The following is a 27,912-nucleotide window of genomic DNA, read 5'->3' as shown; positions in this document are numbered from 1 at the left end:
GTTTCTCCAAACTTCTTCATGGTTTGCATCTACAGATGGGTGAGGCTAGCAAGGAGGTCTGCTGTGGAACAAGAATTGTGGAATCCTTATTGATGATCATTAAGTAACTGGTGGGTCTCCAAGTAGTGAAGCAGTTCAATATTTACGACCTTTTCCACTATTTTTCAGAGTTCTGAGGTCAAAGCAATGGAGAGATAGTTTGATGGCTGACTTTAATCTCCCTTTTTGGGAACAGGATGGATAAAAGCTTGCTTCTGGGGGGGGATAGATGCCAGATGAGTGTGACAGCTTTTAGTACAAATGGAGGAATATCATCACGGCCAGGAGATGTATTGATATCAAGGCTACTGAGGATTTTTCTGATGCAGTTATGTAGTTTATGGTGAAATTTGAGAGGAGGAATACTGATACTTTGTGGAATGGAAAGAGGAGTCTGTCCTTGATCATCTATGTAAGAGGTTCAGGAAAAAACTGATGTCAAGAAGGTCTGCTTTTTCTTTGGGAGATGTTGCCATTGTACCTCAGGATGTGAGAGATAGATACATGGAAGGACAGAAGTTGTATCCCACTACCTTGGCAATTGACCAGAAGGCATGACTGCAATTAGGGCAGGAGACAAGCTTAGTGCACTTGGGGCTCTTACAAAGTCTGTTTTGGATTTGTTGATGATTTTTCTGCAGTTGCTAGAGTTTTGAGAATGAGAGGCTAGAGTTTTTGACTGGAGCCATTGGGCAAATGTTGAATTTTTGTTTGGATGGTCAAGCTTTTTGATTGGAGTAAAGAATAAAAGTGCTCATCTGGGTGAGAATAATTTTTGTTATTAGATCAGAGCAGATGCTAGGATTTGAAGACTGGAAGCAATAATCATACCATGTGCAAAAGTCCTGAAGGTCATCCCAGTTGGCACTGTTGTAGTGCCACAGGATAAAGGCTGTGAGTGGCTGGGAGAAGGCTGCTCTGCAACAAATGAAACATGGATAAGCTTATGGTCAGACTTACCAAGAGGAGATTTAACACCAGTGGTGTATTTGGAGGGGAATCTAATTAAGAAAAAGTCCAATATGTAGTTCATACTTAGTAATAAAAATCCATTTTTATAATGGAGTGACAGATGATCTGGATAAAATGAATAGCTACATGATCACACAGCTGAACTTTGCAAATACACAAGTAGGAGCAATGAAATGGATATGAAGCTGATGATATTGCTATGGTGTGGCTGATGGACATATCCCAAAGAGTAGAATATGGAGGAGTAGAATCCAAGAGAAAGCAAGTGACTAGTGGTGCATCAGGGTTCAGTAGTTGGAGACTACTGATATTTAATTTGTACATTGATACTATATAAAATGATCTGAAGGGAAATATTCAGTTGTTTGCTAATGATGCAAAATTGGGTATAGAAATAGTTAATCAAATTAATGTAGAAACCATGCACAATTTAAATATACTGACAGTGTGTAGGGAAATGACAATGGGCCAGTTTGATGTGGAAAATTCTACATTTATGAACTTAGGAATGAAAAGATTACAAGCCTAGATATACTAGATTGATGAATCCAGACACCTGAAATTAATGAAATTAGAGATTTGGGAGATAATGGTAGATGGGAAATGAAATTCATAGGATATATTGCCAAAGCAGCTAACAGTATTATTTGGTATGATGAACACATTGACAACTACATATAAGAAAGTTGCCATCTGTCTTTACAAGGATTTCATATGGTCTCCCATCTGGAATAGTGAGCACAGATCTGGTCAATTGGGTTTCTTGGGGATGAGAAAGTGGTAAAGAGGATCCAGAGCAGAGCGACTAAAATGGTAAGTGGTTTGTGGAATACTCTCTATTAGGACAGACTGAATGTTTGCAGGTTACACAAGTTGATTGACTGGCAAAAAGAGGGGATATGATAGAAAAGCATAGGTTATTAAAAGGATTTTATAGGACTGATGCAGAGGAAGTTTTTCAGTACTTGACTTAGGAGGCAGAACAATGGATAATTCCTGAAAATTGAAGGAGAGTATGGTTAGCATGGTTAGCAATGGGTGTCAGGTCTATAATTTTTGCACTGAGAGTGATGAATGAGTGCTTGGTTGGTGAATATGTTCAAGGAAGTATAATAGGTACTGTTATACTGTGTGAATAGAGTGGTCCTCCTGCAATGAGTCTTCAGACTGCATAGAGATTCCAGTGCCATAATAATAATAAGACTATGTGCAATCATAATAATAATCCATCTAGATCTCAATCACCCTCTGAGTTTTCTTCATATGAGCTTGGCACCAAGCATCTGTTTTGCTCACTTTTACTCTCTATCTAAAATGACCTCAGCATTTTTGACTAGCTACATTCCTATATTCTGGAATGCTAACAATGTCAAGTTATTTGTAATATCTTCATTGTTTAAATGACTTTGCCATTGATGCCACTGTTCAATTCCTGAATTTTTCTCACAACTCTCAAACTTATTGTCTCTCATCTTTGATGAACTGTTTTAACATAAGTCTTAAGTGTCTTGATGTGAATAATGTCTTGATGATATTTTACTGTTTTGACTAGTTTCTCTTTTATTCTATATAAATTTATTCAACTGGCTCCCAGCTAAACCAGTTTTGCTGATTGATAGATTTAATTTATTAAATCTATTTACTAAATTAAATCTATTGATAGATTTAATTTATTAAATCTATCCATATTTAATTTACGATATTCACTAAAAACTGTGGTAAATGAATATTTTACTTGTTTTGTAAGTTCTCTATTGACTGAAAAGGTGCCAGTCCCTATACTGCACCAAAACCTGGTTCGAAAGAAAATGCAAAGCTTGGGAAATGCTGAAGCATTAACCTGAAGAAAAATGATGGATTAATCATTCCAAGAATGTGGAGGACCCATCTGAAATCTGTATAGCAACCAGAACAAGTCCAAATAGAAGAAAATCTAAATACGAGAGGACTTGAGAAATGTTTAATGTAGTTCCATTTATAGTTTATTTTTATCTTTTTAATTATATTTATTTTATTTATTTATTTTTTTTTTCCACAAGAGGTCAGGCTAGGTTAAATGATTAACAACCATTTAAATTCATCTTACTTTTATATATTGCAGAGTCATGCAGCATGTATATGTATGTATTTTTCCTGATGATGACCTCAATACAGAGGTCAAAACGTCGAAGGTTACTTTCCTAACGTTAAGCAAAGTAATTTTCTAACACGTGTGTTGTGTCTCCATACATTCTTCGCTATAAATGCTGACCACTGTGTAACCTTAAAAGAAAGAATTGCTACATTGCAAGTTATAATTTTACACTTTGAGATGAAAAACCACTGTCACACTGATGGAAATGAACTGTAGGAAAATGTCGAGACTTGGAATTTTTCTTTGTTTTTATTTCTTACTATTTTCATAATTCATAGTTTTGATTCTTTATCTTTTAATTTGTTTCATTTATTTATGTTTTGTTCCTCCCATTTCACAGTTTTACACACATACATTTTGGTCTTTATCTTTCAAAAATTTTTTCAATCCCATATCAATTTCTACTTAATTTTAAACTCAGCACTATGTACTGAAATCATCCTTACCTCCAATATATCTAGGTATGCTAAAATTTGAAGTCTTTATATTACATTCAAAATTTCAATTAATGATAACTTAATTAGAAAATAAAATATAGCCTGCTGTTCATATTTTTAGAGCAGCTCTATTCTGTTAACTAAGTCTAGCTAGTTATATTTCACTATCAATCTTTAGGAGCTAAATGATATCGAGTTCTTTATAAATATTAAATAAATGTAATTTCAATAAGTTCATTCAGAGCACACTAACCTGAAAAAAACATAATTCGGTGGTCCATATAACCAAGGAGTCATTTCCAGTGGTGGTTCTTCAACAAGTGGAGGGATAATCAAAGTTAAAAGGAGAACTAAGCATATAAAAAATGCTGGCAAGACAATCTGAAAAATTATGAATGCATACCATTCAATGAACGTTAACAATGGACTTTTTTTTTAAATACATAAACAGAAAAAAAAAAAAAAGGGAGAGAAATTTTGAGGTAAACATCTATGTTAAACTTTTTGGTATTCAACTTATAATAATAATAATAATAATAATGATATATTGATATATTACAAAGAATAAATATACCTAACAGTTTACTACATTCAATATTGAATATATACAAAGATAATGAAATAAAAATAAAAATAAATGAAAAACTGAAAAATAGTCTATAAACCAAGGAGTAAGACAGGAATGTCCTCTGTCTCCAACACTTTTCAATTTTTATATTAATGAAATTTTACAATGCAATAATATAGTGGAACACTTTAAACAATCCTGGTATCGAAATTTCCTGGAATAACAAAATAAACATGCCATTATTTGCAGATGATCAGGTAATAACATCAGATAAGGAAGACAATTTACAAAGAGCGATATACAATTTAATAATAAAATGATAGAACAGATAAATACTTTCAGTTATCATGGATGTGAAATATCATATGAAGGAGAAAAAGATATAAAATTAAAAACTTTTTAATTTCATATCTTTCCAAAATTTTTCCAAATTATAGGCCTGATAAATAGAACACTCAATCCAAATATTATTATTATTATTATCCAGGCTTCCATGGAGTCAAAAGACTTATCATGGGAGGCCGTTCTTAGGAAACACAAAGTTTATCATACCATTCCTTGAACTTATTGAACGTTCTTGCTCTATCCACTCTCTCACAGGCAATGCATTCCACAGTTCAACCACCATCTATGCAAAGAAACCACTCCTCACCCTCTTGCTCACAGCTTCCTTTTCTAACTTCCAAGGATGGCCCCCTTCTCATCACTCCTTCCCACTGTTCTACCAAGTAAAAGAACTTCGCAATGTCTACCCTGTAACTGCCTCTCAACAGTTTAAAAGTCTTGATCATATCACCTCTCCTTCTATTCACCAAACAACTCTGCACTCCACATTCCCTCAGTCGATCCTCATAGCTGACATTGTACGGTCCTGAAACCATCTTTGTTATCTACTTCTGTTCCCCTTCCACAGTTAATTTATCTCCTTCAAATCCTGGGGACCAAATTTGAGAACAATAGTCTAAGTGTGGTCTGATCAGGGTCTTATACAACAGAATGATAACTCTTTTATCTCTGCAGGTCAGCGTCTTTCTCAGTATTGCAGAAATTCTCTGTGTTACCTTCACCACCTTTGCAATCGTCGTCGTCCGGTAGCATCCTCTAGCAAGAGGGTTGCAGCAGATGAGCAGCTCTTCTCCATTTCTCTCTGTCTGTTGCTTCCATCATTCTTAAACCAGTCCATTCCACGATGTCATTAAACCACTCTCTAGTTGGTCTTCCACGTCTTCTCTTCCCCTCAACTTTCCCTTGTAATATAGTTCTTGTCAGGTGTCCCGAAGAACCTCTCAGAAGATGTCCTGCAAATTTAGTCTTTCTTCGCATAATATTCTTTAACAGTGTTCTTTCCATCCCAACTCGTCTTAAAACTTCTTGATTTGATATTCTTTCTGTATAGCTAATCTTTTCCATCTTTCTATAACACCACATTTCCAATGCATTAATTCTTTCCATACCTCTCTTTCTTAGTGTCCATGACTCACTTCCATAACTTGCAATACTCCAACTGTTGCTTTAACTATTCCAATTCTAATGCCTATTTTAGTGTTCTTGTTTATTAAAATTCTCTTCATTTCCATAAATGCCGATTTAGCTTTGCCTATTCTATTTCTAATGTCCAACTCTGAAGGTCCTTTCTCTGAGATCCAGCTACCTAAATATTGAAATCTTTCCACTTCTTCTAAAATCTTTTCTCCACATCTTATTTTTACATTATCTCCTATTTTTCTACCCATTTTCATTATCTTGGTCTTTTTTGTGTTAATTCTTAGTCCATACTCTTTACAAGAGTTTTCAATTCTTTGAATAATTTGTTGTAACCCATTTTCACTTTCTGCCATCACTACTACATCATCTGCATATCTTAAGTTATTAATGATTCTTCCGTTTATTTTTATTCCTTCTTCTACATCCTCAAGTGCCTCTCTAAACATTTGTTCACTATAAAAGTTAAACAATAATGGTGATAACTTGCATCCTTGTCTGACTCCTCTCTCCACCGGGAATTCTCCTGTTTCCTCTCCATTTACACACACTGACGCTATTTGTGGCCAATATAATCTCTTTAAAATTTCCAAATCATAAGAGTCAATATCAGTATTTTCTAGAATGTCAAAAAGCCTTTCATGTTTCACCTTTGCAATATGTCCCCTAAATTTCAGGTTTCTATCAATCATCAACCCCAGATCTCTTGTCTACCCTACTGCCTCAACAGTATAGCTCCTCCAATCGAGTATGCATCCTCCCATCAGTGAATCCCAAACTTCAAGACCTTACATTTTGCTGCATTAAGCTGACAGCCCCCATTCATTTGCCCATCTATCTAGCTAATTCAAATCCTCTTGCAGGGCTGCCACATCTGCACTATTACTGATAACCCTTCCTAGCTTCACATCATCCGTGAACAACTGAATATCCCTTTGCAATCCATTGACATTGTCACTGATATAAAGGTCGTACAAAAAGAAACATGCTTGAAAATATACAGTACTTTAGCAGTGCCCACATTATCATATGACAGTGAAATTTGGGCAATAAACAAACAAACGAGATAAAGAATAAAAACAAGTGAAATGAAACTTATGAAGAAGGACTGCAAAATACACATTATTAGACCAAAAAGGGACAAAGATATTTTAAAAGAACTAAAAACAAAATCAATGGAAGAAAAACTAAACAATTATAAACAAAAATGGATAAAACATGTAAACTGAATGGCCAACATCCGATATCCTAAACAAATAATAAAATATAATCCAATTGGAAAGAGAAGGCTGGGTAGACCTCAAAAAAGGATATTAGATGGATAATGAGACCAGAACAGACCATTATGGTGTATATCCTTAATTAGCATTATGATGATGATCATCATAATAATAATTTCATAACCAACAGATAACTACACATGGAAAATGTAATTATTTATATCTTAAGTTTTAATTATGTCATATTTTAATTGATAGAAAACTATCATTTAGAGAGGTGTAGATATTCAAGAAAAAGAGAACTTTTTTTTTTTTTTCTAAAAACAATTTATGAAATTAACGCCATATCAACTTGGGAATGCTTAGTTATTCACAGCCAACCATTTGCCAGTTATTGTTTACCTGTTACTATTAAAAATACCACTTGACAAAATCACTCAGTACCTTGCATTCCCCAAGGATTCTTAGTTATTCCTAAAAGTTCATCCTCTGCTTGTAGGAAGTTGGCCATCAAATAGTCAGTTTGATACTAAATCTGCATGAATATTTTTTGCACTTTTTGTAGTGCTTTTTTTTTTGCAGGATTTGCATACATTTTTTTTCTCTAGTTTTTGTAATGTCTCACTGGCAATCTATAGTAGAGCTATAAAGAAATAAAGGTTCTTTCTTCTTTGACCTTAAAGATCAATGACTTACCAAGTATCCCTGGTTTCTGTACCTTAATTTAGCAGGACAAGGTAGTTGTATACAATATATGTATACAGCTACCTTTTAATATGTATATTGTATACATATTGAAATATTTTTGTCTCTGAACTGTGTGTATTCTTCTGGCTGGTTTGCCTCTTTTCAGTGATGATGAATCAGAGTTGCCAGGCCAGGAGAAAAATCTATGCCATCTCTGTACAAGGCCAAAAGACTTACATTTAGATGAAAAGTCCTTAAAAAGATCATATCTTATTATTAATATTTTATTCACATAATGGATACACAGTCAAAACAAGATATCATTTAAACAACAATTTGACTGATGATACAGAACAATTCAGATTCTACCCAAGAATCTAAGAATAGTGTGTCAGGTAGTGTCGTAAAATATGGACTGTTCCAAGTAATGCTGTTTTTTGTAGGTCATACGGGGTCACTTTGTTGATGTTTAATTGCTGTAATTATTATTATTATTATTATTATTATTGTACAGGCACCTCAATGGATAAAGACTAATAACAGGAGACCCAAACTATCCACATAATCTATCATACTTCTCCTCAAAACCATTAACAGAAAAAGTGCTAACAACTGACTCTGGCAAACCCATTCCATTCATTCACTCAAAGTGAAAAATCTAGACCTCATGCCTTATTAACTACAATTTTACTCAACTTCCAAGGATGACCTCTTCTTCTGCCCCTCTAGCCTAGTGGTGAAACATTTTTTTGCATCAGTGCTATAAAACCCTTTAATTAACTTTAATGTTTCTATTATATGCTCTCTTTTTTTTGCCTATCAGTCAACTTCTGCAGTTAACATACCCTCACTCTATCGTCACAGGGAACATTCCACAGACCACTCACAATCTTGGTCGCTCGTCTCTAAATCTTCTCTACCACTTCCTCATCCCCAAGAGGAATAACAACTTCCTTATCTCTACATGTGTGTTCTTCAATATCCAAGCAATCTAATGAGCTATTTTAGCAACCTTAGCAATATGTCCTCTAAACTTCAACTCTGTATCTGCCACTTCCCCTAAATTCCTAGCTTCATCTGTTTCCTGGAGTACAGTACTATCATTGTGGTACATAGCTTGTAATCTATTTATTCCAAAATGCATAACTTTGCATTTTTCCACATTAAACTAATATCCATTACCTTTTGTCCATACTAAATCATCTTGTAAATCATCTTGCAAGCTCTCTACATCACCTTTATTCCTTATTACTCTACCTAATTTTGAATCATCAGCAAATAACTAAATATTTCCTTTCAGATTATTTCTTATACTGTTTATAAACAAATTAAACAGTAGATTAGTCCATATAATAAATTTAGTTTAATCCTTTATCCAAGTGTGAGCAAACAAAGTTTGCACCTGAAAGTATCTTCAGGACTGGAATAAGGTAGTGCAACACCAGGACGACTCCTTGCAAAGGTGAAGCAAGCTACTAACACTCCTATCTCAGTATCTCCCATAATGCAAAACACATCTCCTTGCGGATATGTCTAATGTTATGCATTAAGGAAAGGGCCACTACCCAGACTAGTTTCGACCTTTATTGAGGTCTCTTCAGTGGGAGCCAGGCCCAAGTGGAGATACCAGCCAGAAGCATTAGCAGGTCATCTCTACCTATAGGAGTTGCCAAATGGTGTGCCACCTTTGCAAGGAGTCGTCCTGGTGTTGCACTACCTTACCCCAGTCCTGAAGATACTTTCAGGCACAAACTTTGTTTGCTCACACTTGGATAAAGGATTAAACTAAATTTATTATATTCTAACCAAGTAAAAAATAAACTTTCAAGTAGATTAGTCCAAAATTCCTATTGATTGCTAACGTGCCTTTGTGGAAAGTATGTCCTGTAGGATTGTTGCAGTCATTGCAGCAGCGAAAGAAGGTCCTACATCTTATTTAGGTAATACTATCATTATTTGTTCCTCACACTATGGTGTCTATTGACTTCTTTCCAATCAGTGTACATATACATAGTACAGAAAGCTAGCACAATATATTTACTACTAACACTTGTCAGTTTACACTGGTAAGTAAACCATCAGAACTGTCTATTCCAAGAATAAAAATGAAAAAAAATATATTGGTATAAGATATGAATATATGTATTTTTAAATATATTCATATTTTTTAAAAAATTTTAATTTAAAAATACAAAATTAAAAATCTAACATTAAAAGATATTGCAGTGTGTTAATTTCTGTTAGTGAACGGTGTTTATAATATTAACTGATAAGAAGAAGAGTGCAGCAGCAGATGACAACAGCATAATGAAAGAATTAAACACATTTTAATAGTTTCAATATTTATATTCTCACTCACAGAGTCATTATCTGGGATAAAATATAACAATCATAACAATTCACACACGGATAGCTGATCGATATCTAGCTTTATGTTTAATGGCTTTAGAAGTTGTACAAACCAAAAAGGATACGGTGAGTAATTATTTCATGTGTTTGAATATACTAAGATAGTGAAACATGTTGAAAATAAGGAAAATGGACCAAATGGAAAGTTAATATTTTAGCATATTTTAAAACTGCTTCTATTTGGTATATTCTTTATGCTCTGTACAATATAGAAAGAAACCGGTCTGGTCATAACAATGAAGATAGAGGGTGTTCTGTTATATTGTTATTACTACCAGTATTTAGGAAGTGATAGAGGTATTACAATCTTGACATGAAAGGAAATGGAACTTAGTAGAAAGGATTGTTGCCTGCAAGTTAGTGTTTCCCAAAGTGTGGTACATACAGATTGTCAATGCAGGGAAAACTAGAATACCCAGGGTGGATGGCAGCAGGGTGGCCTCTTGTGGGAATGGATACTTGGGAGAAGGGGGACGACATAAGGCATTATCCCCTCTAGACTCCATTGAGCCCCAGTGGAGTCTAGAGGGGATAATGCCAGGTATAGAAACAGTGGCATTTTTATTCTTTATACTACTGCCAGAAGTATCCAGAAAAAAGGAGACAAATTGGCGGTGCTGATAGCATCAGCCTGGCCAAAGGTTATTGGGATCACTGAGATGTGGTTGACAGAAGAGGATATAATAACAGGAATAGAAGTAGAGGGTACAGCATTTTTTGGCAGGATAGGAAGGAAAAGTGTAGTGGTGGTGGAGTACTGCCTATGATAAGTGACGACTTATGTCCTCTAAGAGTGGAGGCTTTGGAAGGCAGTGACACTAGTGATTTTGAAAGAATATGGTGTGAGGTAGGGGTGGACAAGACAGGATATTTAGTGGGGTTTATTTACTGGAATATGAGAAGAGGTTGGCCCAAAGATCCAAAGAAAATCCTAGGGAATTTTTTAGCTATGTTGCCAGTAGGAGGAGAAATGATTGTGGATGAATGAAATTGTGGGATAGAAATGGGAATAGAGTGACTGATGCAAAGGACACAGTGGAATTGTTCAATGAACACTTTATTGTAGTATGTCATCCTGGAGGAGTAAATTTTAATACTAGAGGGATAGGGCAGGTTCGAGGTTTAAAGGTGCAGAAGGAGAGTGTGTTCCAAATACTGAGTACTTTGGATATCATTTCTGGATGGTATTTCACCATGAATTTTGAGAGAATGTGCTAAAGAACTGACAGCTCCTTTGACCTGGCTTTTCAACGAAAATCTGGCTATGGGAAAGGTGACACCAGAGAATGGAAGGAAGGTAAGATAGTGCCATTGCATAAGGGTGGGAGCAAACTGGAAGTGTCTAATTATAGGTCAGTTTGTGTGTCATCAGTAGTTGTTAAGATCTTGGAGAAATTAGTAAGAGACCGTATACAGCATTGGGCAGATAAGGGCAATGTTATCTGTGATAGTCAACATGGATTTGTTAAGGAGCACTCTTGTTTTAGTAATATGCTAGCTTTTTATAATAAAGTTACAAGAGCAGTAGATGAGGGAAAGGCATACACTGCCATTTTCTTGGATTTAGCGAAGGCATTTGACAGGATGTCACATGATAAGGTGATATTTAAGTTGCAGAACATGGGTTTGGATGTCAGATTGGTCAACTGGATTCAGGATTGGCTGTTCGATAGGTATCAGAGAGTTGTGTATGGTGGAGCAGTTTCAAAGAAGCAGAAGGTTACAAGTGGGATCCCAAAGGGCTGAGTACTGGGACCTATATTGTTTAACCTTTATATCAATGATATTGTCAGTGGATTGCAGGGGGATATTAAGTTGTTTGCAGATAATGTGAAGCTGGGAAGGGTTATTAGTAATAGTGCAGATGTGATAGCCCTGCAAGAGGATTTGAATAAGCTAGACAGATGGGCAAATGAATGGATGGGGATGTCGGTTTAATGCAGCAAAATGTAAGGTATTGAGGTTTGGGACACATCGATGGGACACTTCATACTCTATTGGAGGAGTTGTACTAGAGGAAGTAAGGAAGACAAGAGATCTGGGATTGATGATCGATAGAAACCTGAAATTCAGGGGACATATTGCAAGGTGGTGAAGGTAACACAGAGGATTGCTGCAATAGTGAGAAGGACGCTAACCTGCAGAGATAAGAGAGTTATCATTCCATTGTATGAGACCCTGATCAGACCACACTTAGACTATTGTTCTCAGATTTGGTCCCCAGGATTTGAAGAGGATAAATTAACTGTGGAAAGGGTACAAACAACTACCTCTGGCAATTCACTACATAACAAAGATGGTTTCAGGATTGTACAATGTTAGTTATGAGGATCGGCTGAGGGAATGTGGACTGCAGAGTTTGGTAGATAGAAGGAGAGGTGATATGATTGAGACTTTTAAACTGTTGAAAGGTGGTTACAGGATTGACACTGGGAGTTCTTTCGCTTGGTTGAACAGCAGGAAGGAGCGATGACAAAGAGGCCACCCCTGGATGTTACAAAAGGAAGCTGTGAGAAAGAGGGTGAGGAGTGGTTTCTTTGCATGGAGGTTGGTTGAACTGGAATGCATTGCCTGATAGTGGTGAGAGCAAGAATGGCAATGAGTTTAAGGAGTGATATGAAAGACTGTGTGTTTCCTAGGAAGGATCTTCTGCGATGAGTCTTTTGACTCCATGGAGGTCTGAATAATAATAATAATAACAACATATCTCAGTGGTATGCAAAAAGTCTTTAAAGGGAGGGGGGGGGATACAGGGCACTTTTCCTTTTTTTATTAAATTCTGATTACCTTTTTTCTAACTTTTATATTTTTTCACCATATTGTCATAGCAAGTGCAGGCCAAATGCAGGAAAAATCTAAAGGAGGCATTAAACAAAATGTGCATTTTAGTACGCATTCAACTTACCTCTGTTATCTTGGTTCCAATTAAATGGATCTAACAGCAATAAAAGTTCAAACTGAAATAATTCAAACCATGCAGCTAAATTTTGGAATCATGCATTTCTTAAATTATAACTGTCCTCACTGATTGTTTCAAAATAAATAAATATTCATATACTTTTAGAATTATTTACGTTTAAATGAAATATTGTTATAACTTCTAAATTGCCTTTGCCTGAGATGAGAGAGGTATATACATGTAATGAAAGTTGGGGAAGCTGCCTTAAGTAACGTGATGCACTGAAGAAGAAATCACCACAAAGAAAACAACAGTATGAATTTGGATACAGTAGCACGCATAACAGATTTATTTTGTACATATTCCATTACACAGCTTTACCACTCAAAGTATTCAATGTGACACCATGTATGCACTTTCTAAAGTTTCAGTTCTTTGTAAGCAAGTATTATGGAAAGAGAATGTTAATCTAGATTAAATCAGATTTGGTTTTGAATACTAGCATGGTGAAGTGTGGATCTACATGTAAGCATAAATCAAAAAAGAAAGGAAGGAAGGAAGGAAATAAATGTTCACTATAATATGAACTTGCTCATCTTTTGAATATTAGTAATATTTCATCTTTTAGGTATAGGACTTTCACACTTCATACTCTATTGACCCAGTATGAGAATATAGCTCTGTTTAAAGAAGTTTCTTTTGTTTCAGATTATGTTCTTTATACTAAAATAAACTTGATTAAATAAATAAGAAAATCTAAATAATTGGCCATAGCTAAATTAGTATTATTTAAGCATCCTCCACAGAATCTGAAGACTCGATGTGGCATGCCCACACAAACCATTATTTGTTATTTTTATCACACTTTTTCTTAAACTCATTCTTAAGATTAATTCCTCACAACTACCTCTGGCAATTCACTACTACCAAACAGCAGTACAATCCTAGCACCCTTACTAACACGACGTTCAGAGGTAATCCCTTGATCTTTTCCTACTTGCATACCTCCTAGATGAGTTTTTGACTCCATGGGGTCTTAGGGTAATAATAATAAAAATCCACCTTATAAATACCCTTTTGAAACATCTGTTTCTATCATATCCCCTCTTTTCCATCTCAGCCAGGCTTGCTGAGCAGTTAACCTAATAGTCAGTCAACCACCAGGCAGTGGGTTTGAATTCCACTGCAGAAATGGATATTTGCGATTGTTTTTAGGTGGGAAATGAATTTCATTGCCTGGTGTGAAACCACCACTCTACTTATCGGAGGCTTGTAGTGACTTGAAAAAGTTTCATGTTCGATCACTAGAGGAGGGTTTCTAGACTATGTAAAAGATAAATAAAAATACAAAAAATATAAAATTAATTAAAAAAAATCTTTAGTCCACTTACAGTATTAATGTACTAGAGTTTTACAACGTTTTGTGAGTCACATAAAATCTATCCTCATTAGGGAGCATTCCACAGACTTGTCACTGTCATATTTACTCACCTCTGGATCTTCTTCACCATGTCCTTACCACAAAGAAACCCAACAGACCAAACCTGTGCACAAGATTCAGTCAAGTCTCATAAAGTGGAATACTAACATCCCTATCGCTATTTGTCAATGAGTTCTTTAACATCCATGTAATCAAGTGAGCTATTTTTCCCCACATTTTTAATATACCTGCTGAAATTCAACTCCCATTACATAGCATTCCCATATTCCTAGCTCCATCAATTTTTGAGAATCCAGTTTCATCAGTCAACTTCTGATCTTATCTAAGTGTAGTGAATGAATAACATAAGTGAGCAAGTATGAGTATGCAGGAAGTGTGACATGTCCATGCACTAAAGAATTTAAATGTGAATTGATTGATTAATTTATGGTTTTATGGCACAAGGACAGCAAACATCATACTGCACCAGAACACAAGTCACAGCAGTACACAGAGTATTAATAAAAAAAATCAATAAATACTTATACGGAAATAAATTAGTGAATAAGATAAAATGGATGTACAAAGTGTTAAGTATCTGCATATTAAAGGTATTAATAAATAGTTCTCTACACTAGATGTTAATAAATAGTCATAAGAAGATAAATAAATAAATAAAATGTATGTACAAGTTTAGTGTCTATGATGCAGCATCTACATTTAAACAAATAAACAAATCAAATGTTGATGGAAGATTTTTCACTTGGCTATGCTACCAATTATATATTTGGTTTAATCCTTTATCCAAGTGTAAGCAAACAAAGTTTACGCCTGAAGTATTTTCAGGACTGGGGCAACTCGTGGAAAAGGTGGTATAACTTCTCATCGCTTGTCTTAGTATCCTATATAATGTGCTTTTCATTATATATTTTGCGGGCATGTATAATGCTATGCATTAAGGGGAGCGTCACTACCCAGACCAGTTTTGACCTTTATTGAGGTCTCATCAGTGGGAGCCAGAGCCAGACCCAGAGGTGGTGATACTAAAGCAGAAGTAATGGAGAAGTCATATTTCCATATACCAGTTGCCAAAAAATGGCAAGTGGTATATGGAAGTTGATGGAAGTTTTTTCACTTGTGAGGTTTTTCTTTCACTTCACATGCAATAAAGGCCGAAACCAGTCTGAGTAGTGGCTCTTCCCTTGATGCATATCATTATACATGTTCGCAAGGAGATGTGCTTTGCATTATGGGATAATGCAAGTGATGAGAAGTTATACCACCTTTGCCTCGAGTTGCTCCAGTCCTGTAAATTGGGTCCTGAACCATGGGGAAGGAGACTTACTGTAGCAGTCTTGACCCTTTCAGGCAAGCCCATTAGCTGATTGATCTTGGGAAGGCCATACAGGTGCACCTGTCTTGCTGAAGCAGAGGCCAAAGTGGTGCAAGACTATGAGGTTCTCCCTTTCTGGATGTCCATATGGCAAACACTGCGGCAAGTTGTTGGACCCCAGTGATGATAGTCTGGGAGATAGGATAGTAAGCAGAAGAATGAAAATAGCCAGTACCGTCATTGGGAGCTCTCCTCCACCATGAACAAGTGCTTCACATTTGGGGGGGGGGGGAGTTTAAATGTGAGTGTTAGCATACAAAATGGAGAATGAGAGACTATGAATGTAGGTACAGAAGCATGCAAGACTGTGTGTGTGTGTGTGTGTGTGTGTGTGACTGATGGTGAGAAAGAGACTGTGACAAAGAAATGATGGACAACATTAAAGAAAAGTTGGGGGAGATGAGGAAAGAGAAAGCATATGCAAAATGAAATGATGAGAATGGTAGATATGAAGGGAAGAGTGAGGAAAGGTGGAATAAAAGATAGCTATGTGAAAGAGATAATGAATAGATCAAGAGCAGAACTATATGGAGATTCAATTATTGGGAATGTCATGAATGAGAAGTTGCCCCAAATTTGTTTTTCTGGAGGTAGAATGAGCACAGTGATTAGGATATGGGGAATAAGCAAGCAAATTAATTGGTAGTTGTGGTAGAAAAGCATGAGGTTTGTGGTGGTTGAAGCATTTGGGTCTGAAGAGGGTTGAGAATGGGTAATGAGAAAAAGGAACAAACAGGAGGTGTGGAAGAGTCACATCTGAGAAGTGGTACTGGTGGGACTCACTATCGATCCTGAAATGAATTATTGTGTTTGTATACAAATGTCAAATGATCATATAAATTTTAAAATAAACATAACTTTGTTGTCTAATTTTAATATTAGCTGTTGCTCACTTCACACAATAGTCCTTTATAATTCCTACGTGAATGATGAAACCTTCTGATTAACATAGCTGTAAGTTGTCTTTGTACTAATTTTGGTCCTGTAATTCTTCTAGTTACTGCTGATGACAGAGATGGTATTATCTCTGTTGGAAGATGCCCATCACAGCCTGCATAAGAAAAAAAAGTATATAAAAATCACAAGGAAACAATGTTTACATTATTATATGGAATACTTTATTTAATGATTCTTCATTGTTTTCATACATCACCATGTGATAAAAATGCATCTTCAAAATCATATAACATCTATGAAATGTTCTATAAACAAAAAAAATCAACTGACAAATGCAAAGAGTGGTTTGTATGGATCCCTCTCTGCTCTTCAGGGTACAGAGACCCTAGAGAAGTCAAGAGATTATCCTATGAATTTAAGAACACTGCTGATATAGAATGAAGCTAGAAAGTGGTAGTTAGTGCAAAGTGATAAAAAAAAGTTTTATTATTGCAAGGAATTTTTTTGTGTTATCTATATAATATTTTAGGAGGAAATTTGTTTGTGTGTGTATGGGTGTGCCTCTGCAATATACAGTTTAAGTCTGTGTGAATGAGCTCAGGGGCTGTCTGTATAATGCATGTGATTTGTGATTTGATTTGGGCTTAAACTTGTACTTTAGGTCATGAACTAAATAAAACATCCTTTTACAATTGTGCCTCCTCATCTGGAACTCTCTCTTCACATTTATTAGTATAAACATTTTCCTTGTCCTGCCATCCCCTCCTTGTTGCATCATCCTCTGGGATTTCAACTCATATAGTATATTATTGAGAGACAATAATGACATCAATTGAAGCTTGCAATGTTAGACTAAGTGTTAAGATATACCCCCCCCCACACTCCTTTATGGCAACAGGCAACCTGGAACTTCAAATCTGGAAATGGGATTCAGAGACAAAATCAGCCTTCTACTTTACCTCCATTTATACAGCAGGAACTCTCTCATGTTACCTTAACAAGTACCACCGACTTTTCTCCATAGACAGCACTGACCCTGACTAATTACAACAGGCCTTAAAATCTCCAGAATAAACAGCCTACCAATACCCTGATGGAATATCAGGAAAGCAAACTGACCACATTTCACTGAATTCATTGAAAACTGCATCAACATAATTCCACCTATTGACAACTATAAAAGACTGACTAAACTCCTCAGAGCATCTGACAAAATACACATCCCCAGAGGATTTAGAAAGACATACACCCTATGCTGGTCAAGTGAAAGTATCCTTCTGACAGATTATGATCAACAGAACCATCTAGGCATTGCTTTTGTCCTCTTCAGGTGTTTAGAGGAAGGTATAAAAGCTCACTGGCATGAAGAAATGAACAACCTCGACTTTACCTGATCAAAAGGCTTTGTCACTGACTTTTCTGGACCATTCACTCTGACTGTTGGTCAGAGTGAATGGTCCAGAATAAACAGCTTACCAATACCCTGATGGAATCTCAAGAAAGCATGCTGGCCACATTTCACTGAATGCACTGAAAATAGCATCAACATAATTCCACTTATTAGTTGATAACTATGAAAGATACTGCCGAATGGGAGGCACTAACATTCCCAATAGGAGTGCTAGTGTTTATTTGGTGCAGATAATGTCAACATTCATGCCAATAGCTTCCATAATCTCTTTAACCTGCATCCTAAAGGGACGTATAGCAGTCTGGCATGTGACATTAAGCTTCCAAATGTAGAAAAAAGATACTAGTCCACGTAGGATGCTATGCAATAGACTTCATTTTTAGAGCATAATTACAAGACAACTATTTTCATCTAAGTGATAGAGAAGGTTCATTTGTTTCAACATAAAGACTTTGAATGGGCAATGTGTGAAAAGCACCAGCAGCTACTCATGTACCCAATGATGGATGGGGTACACCCAGTAAAGTGTGCTCTTTCATGCAGAACTGTAAACCTGGGACCCATAATCAAGTTTTGACTTACAAGTGTGCAATAAAGGTGGAGCAAGAAACATTGATCTGCATCCTATTCTGTAGAGGGTAGAGTGAAAAGGAGATTCAATGCTTTTTTTTGCATTTGTTCCTAAGTTGATGAACATGTGTAAAGAATGTAAGCTTTCTGTCAAAAATGAGTCTCAAGAACATGGCCTCTGGTGCAACTGGCATAATACTTTGGCCCATTCTTAAATCAGGATCTGAGTGAACGATATGTTTTTGGCAGAAGTGTAAACAGACTTTTTTTTTTTGGTGAAAACCTGAACCTATTAATTGAGCTCATGCAATGTGACACTCTCTGCTATCAGAGTTAATTCAGTCACTGCATAGCTTCCTCCTACAACAAGCAACACTCTTTATGTCAATGACTTCACAATTTACTTTCATTTCTTCAATATGAAGGTAATTGAGAGACAATTTCGACATGCTATTAATTGTGTTTGAAACTATGCAGTGACTGAATTAACTCTGATAGCAGAGAGTATCACATTTAAGACAGAGTTTTGAGAAACACTTTCTTCTTGATGATACAGCCAAGATAATGTGGACTTAGAAGACTCGGCTGGACAGAGACTTTTTAATGAAAACAGGAAAGTGTCCCCTTCAGACCAAGATTAAAGCTCCTATGCCATGTCTTCATGTGATGTCATAGGCTTTTTTCATGTCAAAGACACTGAAATCAGATGTTCTTGTTTCAGAAAAGAATTTCTTATACATATTTCTAAAGGGATAAAATGGTCCAATGTTGGATGGTGTCTAATGAAAGCAATAATGTATTTTGGAAAGAAGAATTTTGCTTCCTGAATACCAGAGAAGCCTTGCATATAACATTTTCCCAATATCTTACAAAGATAGCTGGTTAGAGTGATAAGTTTAATAATTGTTTGTTTGCCTTGGATCAGATCCTTTCCAGGTTGTGGGATGGCAATGACAACTGACTTATGCCAAGCATCTGGAAAAACTCTTCCTGTAAGTATTCTGTTGTTCAGTAAAGGAGAGAGATCTATGGAATATGTTTTATCATCTCATAATGGATGTGATCAGGACCTACTGCACTAGAGTAGAAGAGCTCTTTTTAGTTCCTATTTAAGAATGGCTTTAATGCATTAGTATAAAATTGTTTCACTACAGTTTCTCTTGTTGCTTTTTCAATATTTAAAATTCAGGTGGATAAGAAGCTGTTGCTGAGATTCTAGAAAAATTATTTTCCAAAATGTCTGCAACAGCTTTAAGATCAGCAATAACATGTTTATTATTTCCAAGGTAGAGACAAATGGTGCATTCTATATCTACCTTTCATTTTTACATCCAGTTTACTGATTGTAAACTGAATGTAAATTGGATCTAAGATTGTTTTTGACTCTGATGTCTCAAATAATGTGCTTTAGCCTAAGCATGGTAAAAGCTATCAGATTTGATGTCATAGAGTATCCACAAAATAATAATAATATTATTATTCAGGCTTCCATGGAGTCAAGACTCATCGTGGCAGGTAATTCTTAGGAAACACAAAGTCTGTCATATCACTGCTTGAACTCATTGGCTGTTCTTGTTCTCACTACTCTATCAGGCAATGCATTCCATGGTTCAACCACCCTCCACACAAAGAAACCACTCCTTACCCTCTTGCTCACAGCTTCCTTTCGTAACTTCCAGGATGACACATTGTCATCGTTCCTACCTTCTGTTCCATGAAGCAAAAGAACTCCTAATGTCTACCCTGTAACTGCCTCTCAACAGTTTAAAAGTCTCAATCATATCACCTCTCCTTCTTCTATCCACCAAACTCTGCAGTCCACATTCCCTCAGGAGATCCTCATAACTGACATTGTACACACCTGAAACCATCTTTGTTATCTGCCTCTGTGCCCTTTCGACAGTTAATTTATCCCTTTCCAATCCTGGGGACCAAATTTGAGAACAATAGTCTAAGTTTGGTCTGATCAGGGTCTTATACAACAGAATGATAACATGGGTTTAAATGTCGGGTTAGTCAACTGGATTTAGGATTGGGGGTCTGATAAGTATCAGAGAGTTGTGTATGATGGGGCAATATCAAATATGGGATGTAGTATCCCATAACTTAAATAAGAATGATAACTCTTATCTCTGCAGGCCAGCGTCCATCTCAGTATTGCAGCAATCCTCTGGGTTACCGCAACCACCTTTGCAAAATGCTCCCTGAATTTTAGTTTTCTATCAATCATCACCATCAGATCTCTTACCTCCAATACAGCTCCTCCAATCAAGTATGCAGCCTCCCATCGATGGATCCCGAACAACAAGACTTTACATTTTGCTGTATTAAACCGACATCCCCAATCATTTGCCCATCTGTCTAGTTTATTCAAATGCAGGGCTGCCACATTTGCACTATTACTGATAACCCTTCCCAGCTTCACATCATCAGCAAATAACTGAATATCCCCTTGCAATCCATTGACAATGTCATAGATATAAAGGTTGAACAATACATGTCCCAGTACTGAGCCCTGTGGAACCCCACTTGTAACCTTCTGTATCCTTGATATTGCCCCATCATACACAACTCTCTGATGCTTATCAGACAGCCAATGCTAAATCCAATTGACTAACCCGACATTTAAACCCAGAGCCGGCGCTAGGGTCTTTGACGCCCGCATGCAATTTCTATCTAAGCACCCCTGTAACAATCTGGGAGTGTGTGGTTCTTTTATGATAATAAAAATTTAAATTATTTGAAATTTCTTAAATAAATTTTGACAGAACAGCTACATGTTGGTTCACTAAATGTAACGAACCAGGAATGTTGACTAGGCAGGATAATCGTTAAAAACCCGTATATTCAAAAAATTCTCAAAAGTTAAAGCAAAGTTTGATAAAGCCACTTCACTTTAATCGTTGAATATAATGATACAGGGATTATAGCCTTCTCACCGACCCGAATCGCTAACAAAATTAAAATGAATTTTAATTAAAGATAAATTTATTTGAACTAAAATTTAAAAAAATTATTGCATTTTACAAGTTGCTAAATTCTTAGTAAACAAAGCGAAACATTTTACAAGTTGCTAAATTCTTAAGAAACAAAGCGAATTTTAAGGTTTTTGATTTCATATTCACAAAATTAGAAATAATGGTCTTAACGTCTAATTCCGCACATACATCATTTTCAATAGCTATTAACGCCAAGCTAACAACCTTTTTTGTGACAAACTTGTTCTTAAGTAGGTTTTAATCAATTTCAACTTGGAAAAGGAACGTTCAACGCTCGCTACACTAACAGTTAAGGTTAATAGTATTCTTAAAGCAATTGAAAAGTTAGGGAAAGATAAATTATTGGACACAATACAATTAAGAATATCGAAAGGGCTTTTGAATATTTAAATTATCCTTCCGAAAAATATCCCGGAAAGCACATAACTCATCATATAGTTCTATTGTATTTACGTTTTTATTGTCGCAGTCCTTCAAGAGAATCTCTAAATTGTTACAATTTTTTTGTAAATCTTCGTTATTAATTTGTAGTAATCTATACAAGAAATTGAAATTATCATATCTTTTAGTTGTTCAAAATATTCTATTAACGAACACATTGCAAAGTCTAGAAGTGTATAAAACACATTCACTCTAAATTTATCTTCTGGTGATTGTGGTGTTTCGTCATGATGCTCGTAGTCAAATTGTCGTGTCTTCTTTCATTGTCGAACTTCCATACCAGTTTTAAATTCTTGTTCTCCATCCATCTCTTCACTCAGTTATTTTGCCGTTTTTAGAACTTCTTTAAAATTTGTATCTGATCGATACTCTTGTAAGAATATTTTTAAGTTTTTGATAGATTCTAAAGCAAGTGTAATGTTCATATTTTTGTCTTGAAGCATTTTATTCACAGGGTTTATTCTGTTAAGTAAATCATACCAAGTTATAAGAGAGCAAATAAATTTGTAGTCCTTTATTTCAGCACATAATGTTTGTGCTTCATGCTGAGTTTCTTTATTAAAATTTTCATTATTTAAAATTTCACAAAGTGCACCATAAATTTCTCCTAACTGATATCGTAGAGGGCGGATTGCATTAATTTTACTATCTCATCATGTTTCTGTTGGCTGTTTCAATGTTAATTTTTTTTACGAACTTTAAAAGGATTGCCCAACTTTTGTAAGAGAATGAAAAGAATTGTATATTTCTTGAATAATTACATCTGCATTCACTTTGGCTGCATCGTTAATGATTAAATTTAGAGTATGAGCAGCACATGGCACGTAAAAAGCTAGAGGATTTTTGTTCAAAAGCAAATTTTGGAGCCCATATTTGCCCCATTGTCATACCTTTGACCTCGCATGTCTTCAATGGGAATGTTCCATTTTTCCAGTTGTTGCACATAAACCACATCCTGTGGAATCTGATATATCTACAAAACCTAAAACGTTTTCCCTGATCTTGACAATTCCATTGTCACAGGAAACAAAGCGAATAATAATGGTCATTTGTACTGTTTTACTTGCATCAGGTGTGCAGTCTAAAATTATGGAATAATATTTAGATTTTAGAATTGATAATAAAATTGTATCCCTGATTGTGTTACTTAAAGTTTCCAATATTTCATTTTGACTGTCTTTACTCAAATAGTGTACTCTATTATTTCATTGTAGGGCCCTTTCAACATGATTTTCCATAACGGGATCAAACTTCTCAAACAGTTCGACTAATTTTAAAAAATTGCCATTATTTCTTTCATATAATTTATCAGATGATCCGCGAAAAGCTAAATTTCGGCTACCAAGGAATTTTATAATTTCAATCAAGCATTCGAAAACACTCGTCCAATGTTTCTTTTTCATTTCATACATGCTTTGAGTCTGAAAATCAATAGTAGTTTTGCTTTTTTTAATTTTTATCAAGTTCCTTCCATTTTAAGAAATTTTTCATGTGAGTTAAACTACTTTCATGTCTATGTAAATTTGTACATTTCTCCTTACATTTCTCCAATCATTATAACCTTCTACAAGACTCAGTGGGTGATTCAGTTGATTCAGTAGGTGCGATAAGTTTGCAACGAAAGCAAAAAACAGAATTTAAAGTTTCGCAATAAATGAGCCACGTTCTTGGCACAAGCTCCCGTTTTCCATTTTTCTATTATAACACGTGTTGCCAAATTTACGACTATATGTATCTCTGGGATATATTATATTTTTATTTTGAACAGGCCCCATTTCAATTAAAGCAACTCGTAATTTTTCATCAATATTTCTCCGTTCACCTGGATCTACTAAATTCACAGAGACTAACAGTTAGTTTCGTGGTCAACTACAATGAAATCTTGTTGAAGTCGACTAAATCCTAACTATTTTTCACTTAAATCATGTTCAATTATCTTGTTCAATAGTTGCAATAGTACCTTCATGTAAACTGGATGATGTGCATGGTTCTTCAACTCTGATTTCGGATGTATCGAGTTGGTTACAATCTGCATCAGAATATTTTAATATTTTAACAAATTTATTAAGAGCCCCAGTTTGTTTCTTAATATCTGCTTCTTTCGCAGCATGACGCTTATGATTTTGTGCACCGGATAACTTTTTTTTAAAATTTTTGATTCCATTTCTGTTTTATACCCACAAGAAATTATTACACAACACGACACAGAGATGAATTAATAGTCCGCACTGCGCTACTATCAGTAGCCTACTGAGATGCATACTATATGACATTGGTTAACTAGTAACAAATGTTTTGTACGAAAATTAGTTTCTGCGCATAAAATCCATTCACCGTTTCACTTTAGATAGACTGCAGTAGACACAACATTCTGCAGGAAAGCATTTAGCCTGCTCTAGCTACAAAATTGTAAACAGCCGGCTGATCAAAGAGGCGACAATATACATTTTTTTAAAAATTTTTATTCAGTGCATACGGCCACATTTATTTTAATATTGATCATTCTAAGAATTATTTTGTTTTTATGATAAAAATTTTGTTTCTTAAAAATTAACTTATGAACCGTTCCCTGGCAGTGGCGCCCCCATCGTAGCGGCACCCGCATGACATCCAGAGCCATGTGCTGCAACTTAAATATCAGTTTATCATGTGACACCCTGTCAAATGCCTTTGCTAAGTCTAAGAAAATTGCAGTATATGCCTTTGCCTCATCTAATGTTCTTGTAACTTTATTATAAAAGGCTAGCATATTGCTAAAACAACAGCGCCTTTCACAAATCCATGTTGACTCTCACAGATAACATTACCCTCATCTGCCCAATGCTGTATACGGTCCCTCACTACTTTCTCCAAGATCTTAACAACTACTGATGACACACAGACTGGCCTATAATTAGACACTTCCAGTCTGTTACCACCCTTATGCAATGGCACTATCTTACCTTCCTTCCATTCTCTGGGCACCTTTCCTGCAGCCAGACTTTCATTGAAAAGTCAGGTTAAATGCACTGTCGGTTCCCTAGCACATTCTCTCAAAACTCGTGGTGAAATACCATCCAGTCCCAAAGCTTTACTGACATTCATAGTAACTCAGTATCTGAAACAGACTCTCCTCCTGTACCTCTAACCCTCGAACCTGCCCTATCCCTCTAGCATTAAAACTGACTCCTCTAGGATGAAATACTCCAATAAAGTGTTCATTGAACAATTCCACTATGTCCTCTGCATCAGTCACTCTATTCGCATTTTTATCTCACAATATCATTCTTCCATAGTCATTTCTCCTCCTACTGGCCACATAGCTAAAAAATTCCCTAGGATTTTCTTTGGATCTTAGGGCCAATCTCCTCTCATATTCCAGTTTCGCTTTCCTTACCACACTAGTCACTCTTCTGGCCTGTGTCTTATATTCTTCATGCATCTTCTCTTCATCTGTCTTCTTATATCTCTTCCATAGCCTCTTTTTCGCATGCAATTCCTGTTTAATATTGGTTGTCATCCACTTTACTCCAAATTGTGTCCTCTTCTTCACTCGTGGTATACAACTTACCATTGCTGCTAACAAATATTCTTTCACAATTTCCCAAGCACTAATGATATCCCGGCCTTCCAATTCCTCCCTCCATGAAACTTCCCAAAGTTGGCGTCTAAGACTATTATAATCACCTGCTTTATAATTCCATATAAGTTCCCGTCTCTGATGCTACTGCATGTCTATTCATTTTCCTAGTCAAAACCATATGGTCACTCTCTCCAACTCGTGGGAGAGATGTCATCTCAGTTATTATCAACTCTTCTGATGCTATAACCAAATCCAAAACTCTTGAACCTCTTGTTCCCTCTGTTACATGTTGCCTAAGACATTTGTCCCTCAAGAATTCTAGAAATTCCATTCCCCTATTGCTACATGCATCTTCCTCTCTCAAATGGAATATAAATGGAAAGGTAGGTTGTAGCATATATAAATAGTGGGAACATCTTGTATGAGGTGAAAATGGTAGCTGGAGATGATGATCGACTTGACACAAAATTCAGAGGAAATATATCTAAAATTATGCACAGATTTGGTCACCAGGTTTTCAAAGAACTGAACCTCCATGCAATATTCAGAGTTTTGTGTATAAGAAGAGAGAATATGATTGAGATATATAAGTTGATAAAGGTTATTAATTATTAACTTGAATATTAAATTTTAATATGAATACTGTCCGACAGACACAGTTTCCTTTACAACAAAAGATACTTCTGAATCAGTTTTTCATGCTTATTTCAAATATGTTTTTGAAAATTGTCTATTACATACCATTCAGGAGAAAAAACAATAGGCCCTATATGAGGTATTGTTGCCTACTGTGATGCAATCACATTCTTCTGTTATTGCATCAAGAGATGACACAATGCATATCTAATTATTGCATAAGATAATGCAACACATTCCATTGTTCCATATTAGTCTATACAGTTCATATGGTGAATGAATCTCAGATACAGCTTGTCATATTCTCTGTGTGACAGAAAAATGCCTTGTATATGTGTCAATTTTCCTAATTTCTTTTGCTACATGTGCTGGGAGTTCACCCCAAAGAAGAATCAGAGACCATTTACAAAGTTAATTAAGGAAGCCTATGAACATTATTTTGGTTGTAAGGTAGGTGATGAAGATAAAAGCTGGGCTCCACATGTGTGCGTGTGTGTTGTGCAAGTTGTGTGATCAATCCAGGATTGGCTGAAAGGAACCAGACCCTATATACCAGGGGTTCCCAACCAGCACATTCTAAAATACCGGTAGGGCGATGGACACCATCTATTTTTTCAAGCAAATTTTTTGAATTCTTTTGTTAAATGAATACATACAAAGTTTACATTATAATCAAATATTTTATTACTTAAAAGTTTACATTATAAAAAAATTTAAATATATATGTAAGTTAGTGTGATCTTTGGCATTGCATTTCATTGGCCAGTGCTTCATAATTAGAAGAATATGATGATATTCCAGTTCTTAAACTGGAATGAACAACTTCGAATGTACACCTACTTTACATTGTATGCGTTTAATACTCGTCATGTGTCATTAACGCATGCATCATATAGCATGTCATGAATTGTTGCGTGATTATTTCAAACTATATGGCACACGGTTGAACATCGGCGGGCACACACAAATTGGTTGACGGGCACCATGGTGCCGGCAGGCATAGGGTTGAGAACCCCTGCTGTATACCATTTACTGTTCCAATGATCTGGAGAGAGCCAACCAGTCATTTTACTGACTGTTATTTCTACCTTACAAAAGTTATAAGATTTTCATCAAAAAAATAAGAAACACATTTTGTATCCAAATGTTGCATCAGCTTTGCAACAGTACCTCATTTTGTTGATTTGCTAGTACCAAAACACCCAACAGTTGCAAAATATTAAGAATGGTGGTGGTGAAGAAACAAAGAAAATATCTGACGTGGAACATGATTTCAGAGTCAATAACTATGAACCACACTTAATCACCCAAGAGGAATTGAATGATCTTATAAGAGATCCTTTGTTAAATTTTAACAAAGGATCGTGCAGAACTGTTAGCATTATGGCTTCAAGGATGGGATCTACTAGCTGAAGGAACAAGATCACATATTTAAAATACCATCAAAGTGAGTACATCAGTTATTCTAGCAAAAGGGATACCCTGAGCTTTTGTACAAATATAGATGGGTTAACGGAGTCCTATGGCACTGAACATATACCATCCAAATGGATACTTTTAATTGATTTGTCCAGTCTGAAAGGTTTTAGAAGTTTTTTATCCACTTGGTTAGACTATAATAAATTTAGTTTACTCCTTTATCCAAGTGTAAGCAAACAAGATTTGTGCCTGAAGTATCTTCAGGACTGAGGTAACTCGTGGTAAAGGTGGACAAAGCTCTCATCACTCCTTGTCTT

The 27,912-nt window shown here is 35.7% G+C and overlaps 1 protein-coding gene across 1 annotated transcript in view; it reads right to left on the bottom strand.

Moving 5' to 3' along the window:
- LOC150092596 (phospholipid-transporting ATPase ABCA1-like) overlaps positions 1-27,912 on the bottom strand; it is a 982,930-nt gene that overhangs the window by 347,448 nt on the left and 607,570 nt on the right. Inside the window, exons 30-31 of the mRNA XM_090414749.1 lie at positions 16,554-16,711; positions 3,836-3,963 (exon numbers count right to left, since the gene is read on the bottom strand). Of these exons, the coding sequence (XP_090270875.1) occupies positions 3,836-3,963; positions 16,554-16,711 (286 nt within the window). The remainder of the gene's footprint in view (positions 1-3,835; positions 3,964-16,553; positions 16,712-27,912) is intronic.

This window comes from Typopeltis vanoorti, chromosome 25 (genome assembly GCF_054136105.1).
Source record: "Typopeltis vanoorti isolate ZY-2024b chromosome 25, IOZ_Tvanoo_1.0, whole genome shotgun sequence".
NCBI lineage: Eukaryota > Metazoa > Arthropoda > Arachnida > Uropygi > Thelyphonidae > Typopeltis > Typopeltis vanoorti.
The sequence above is the reverse complement of the archived record's forward strand: the minus strand, read 5'-3'. Positions and strand labels throughout refer to the sequence as shown.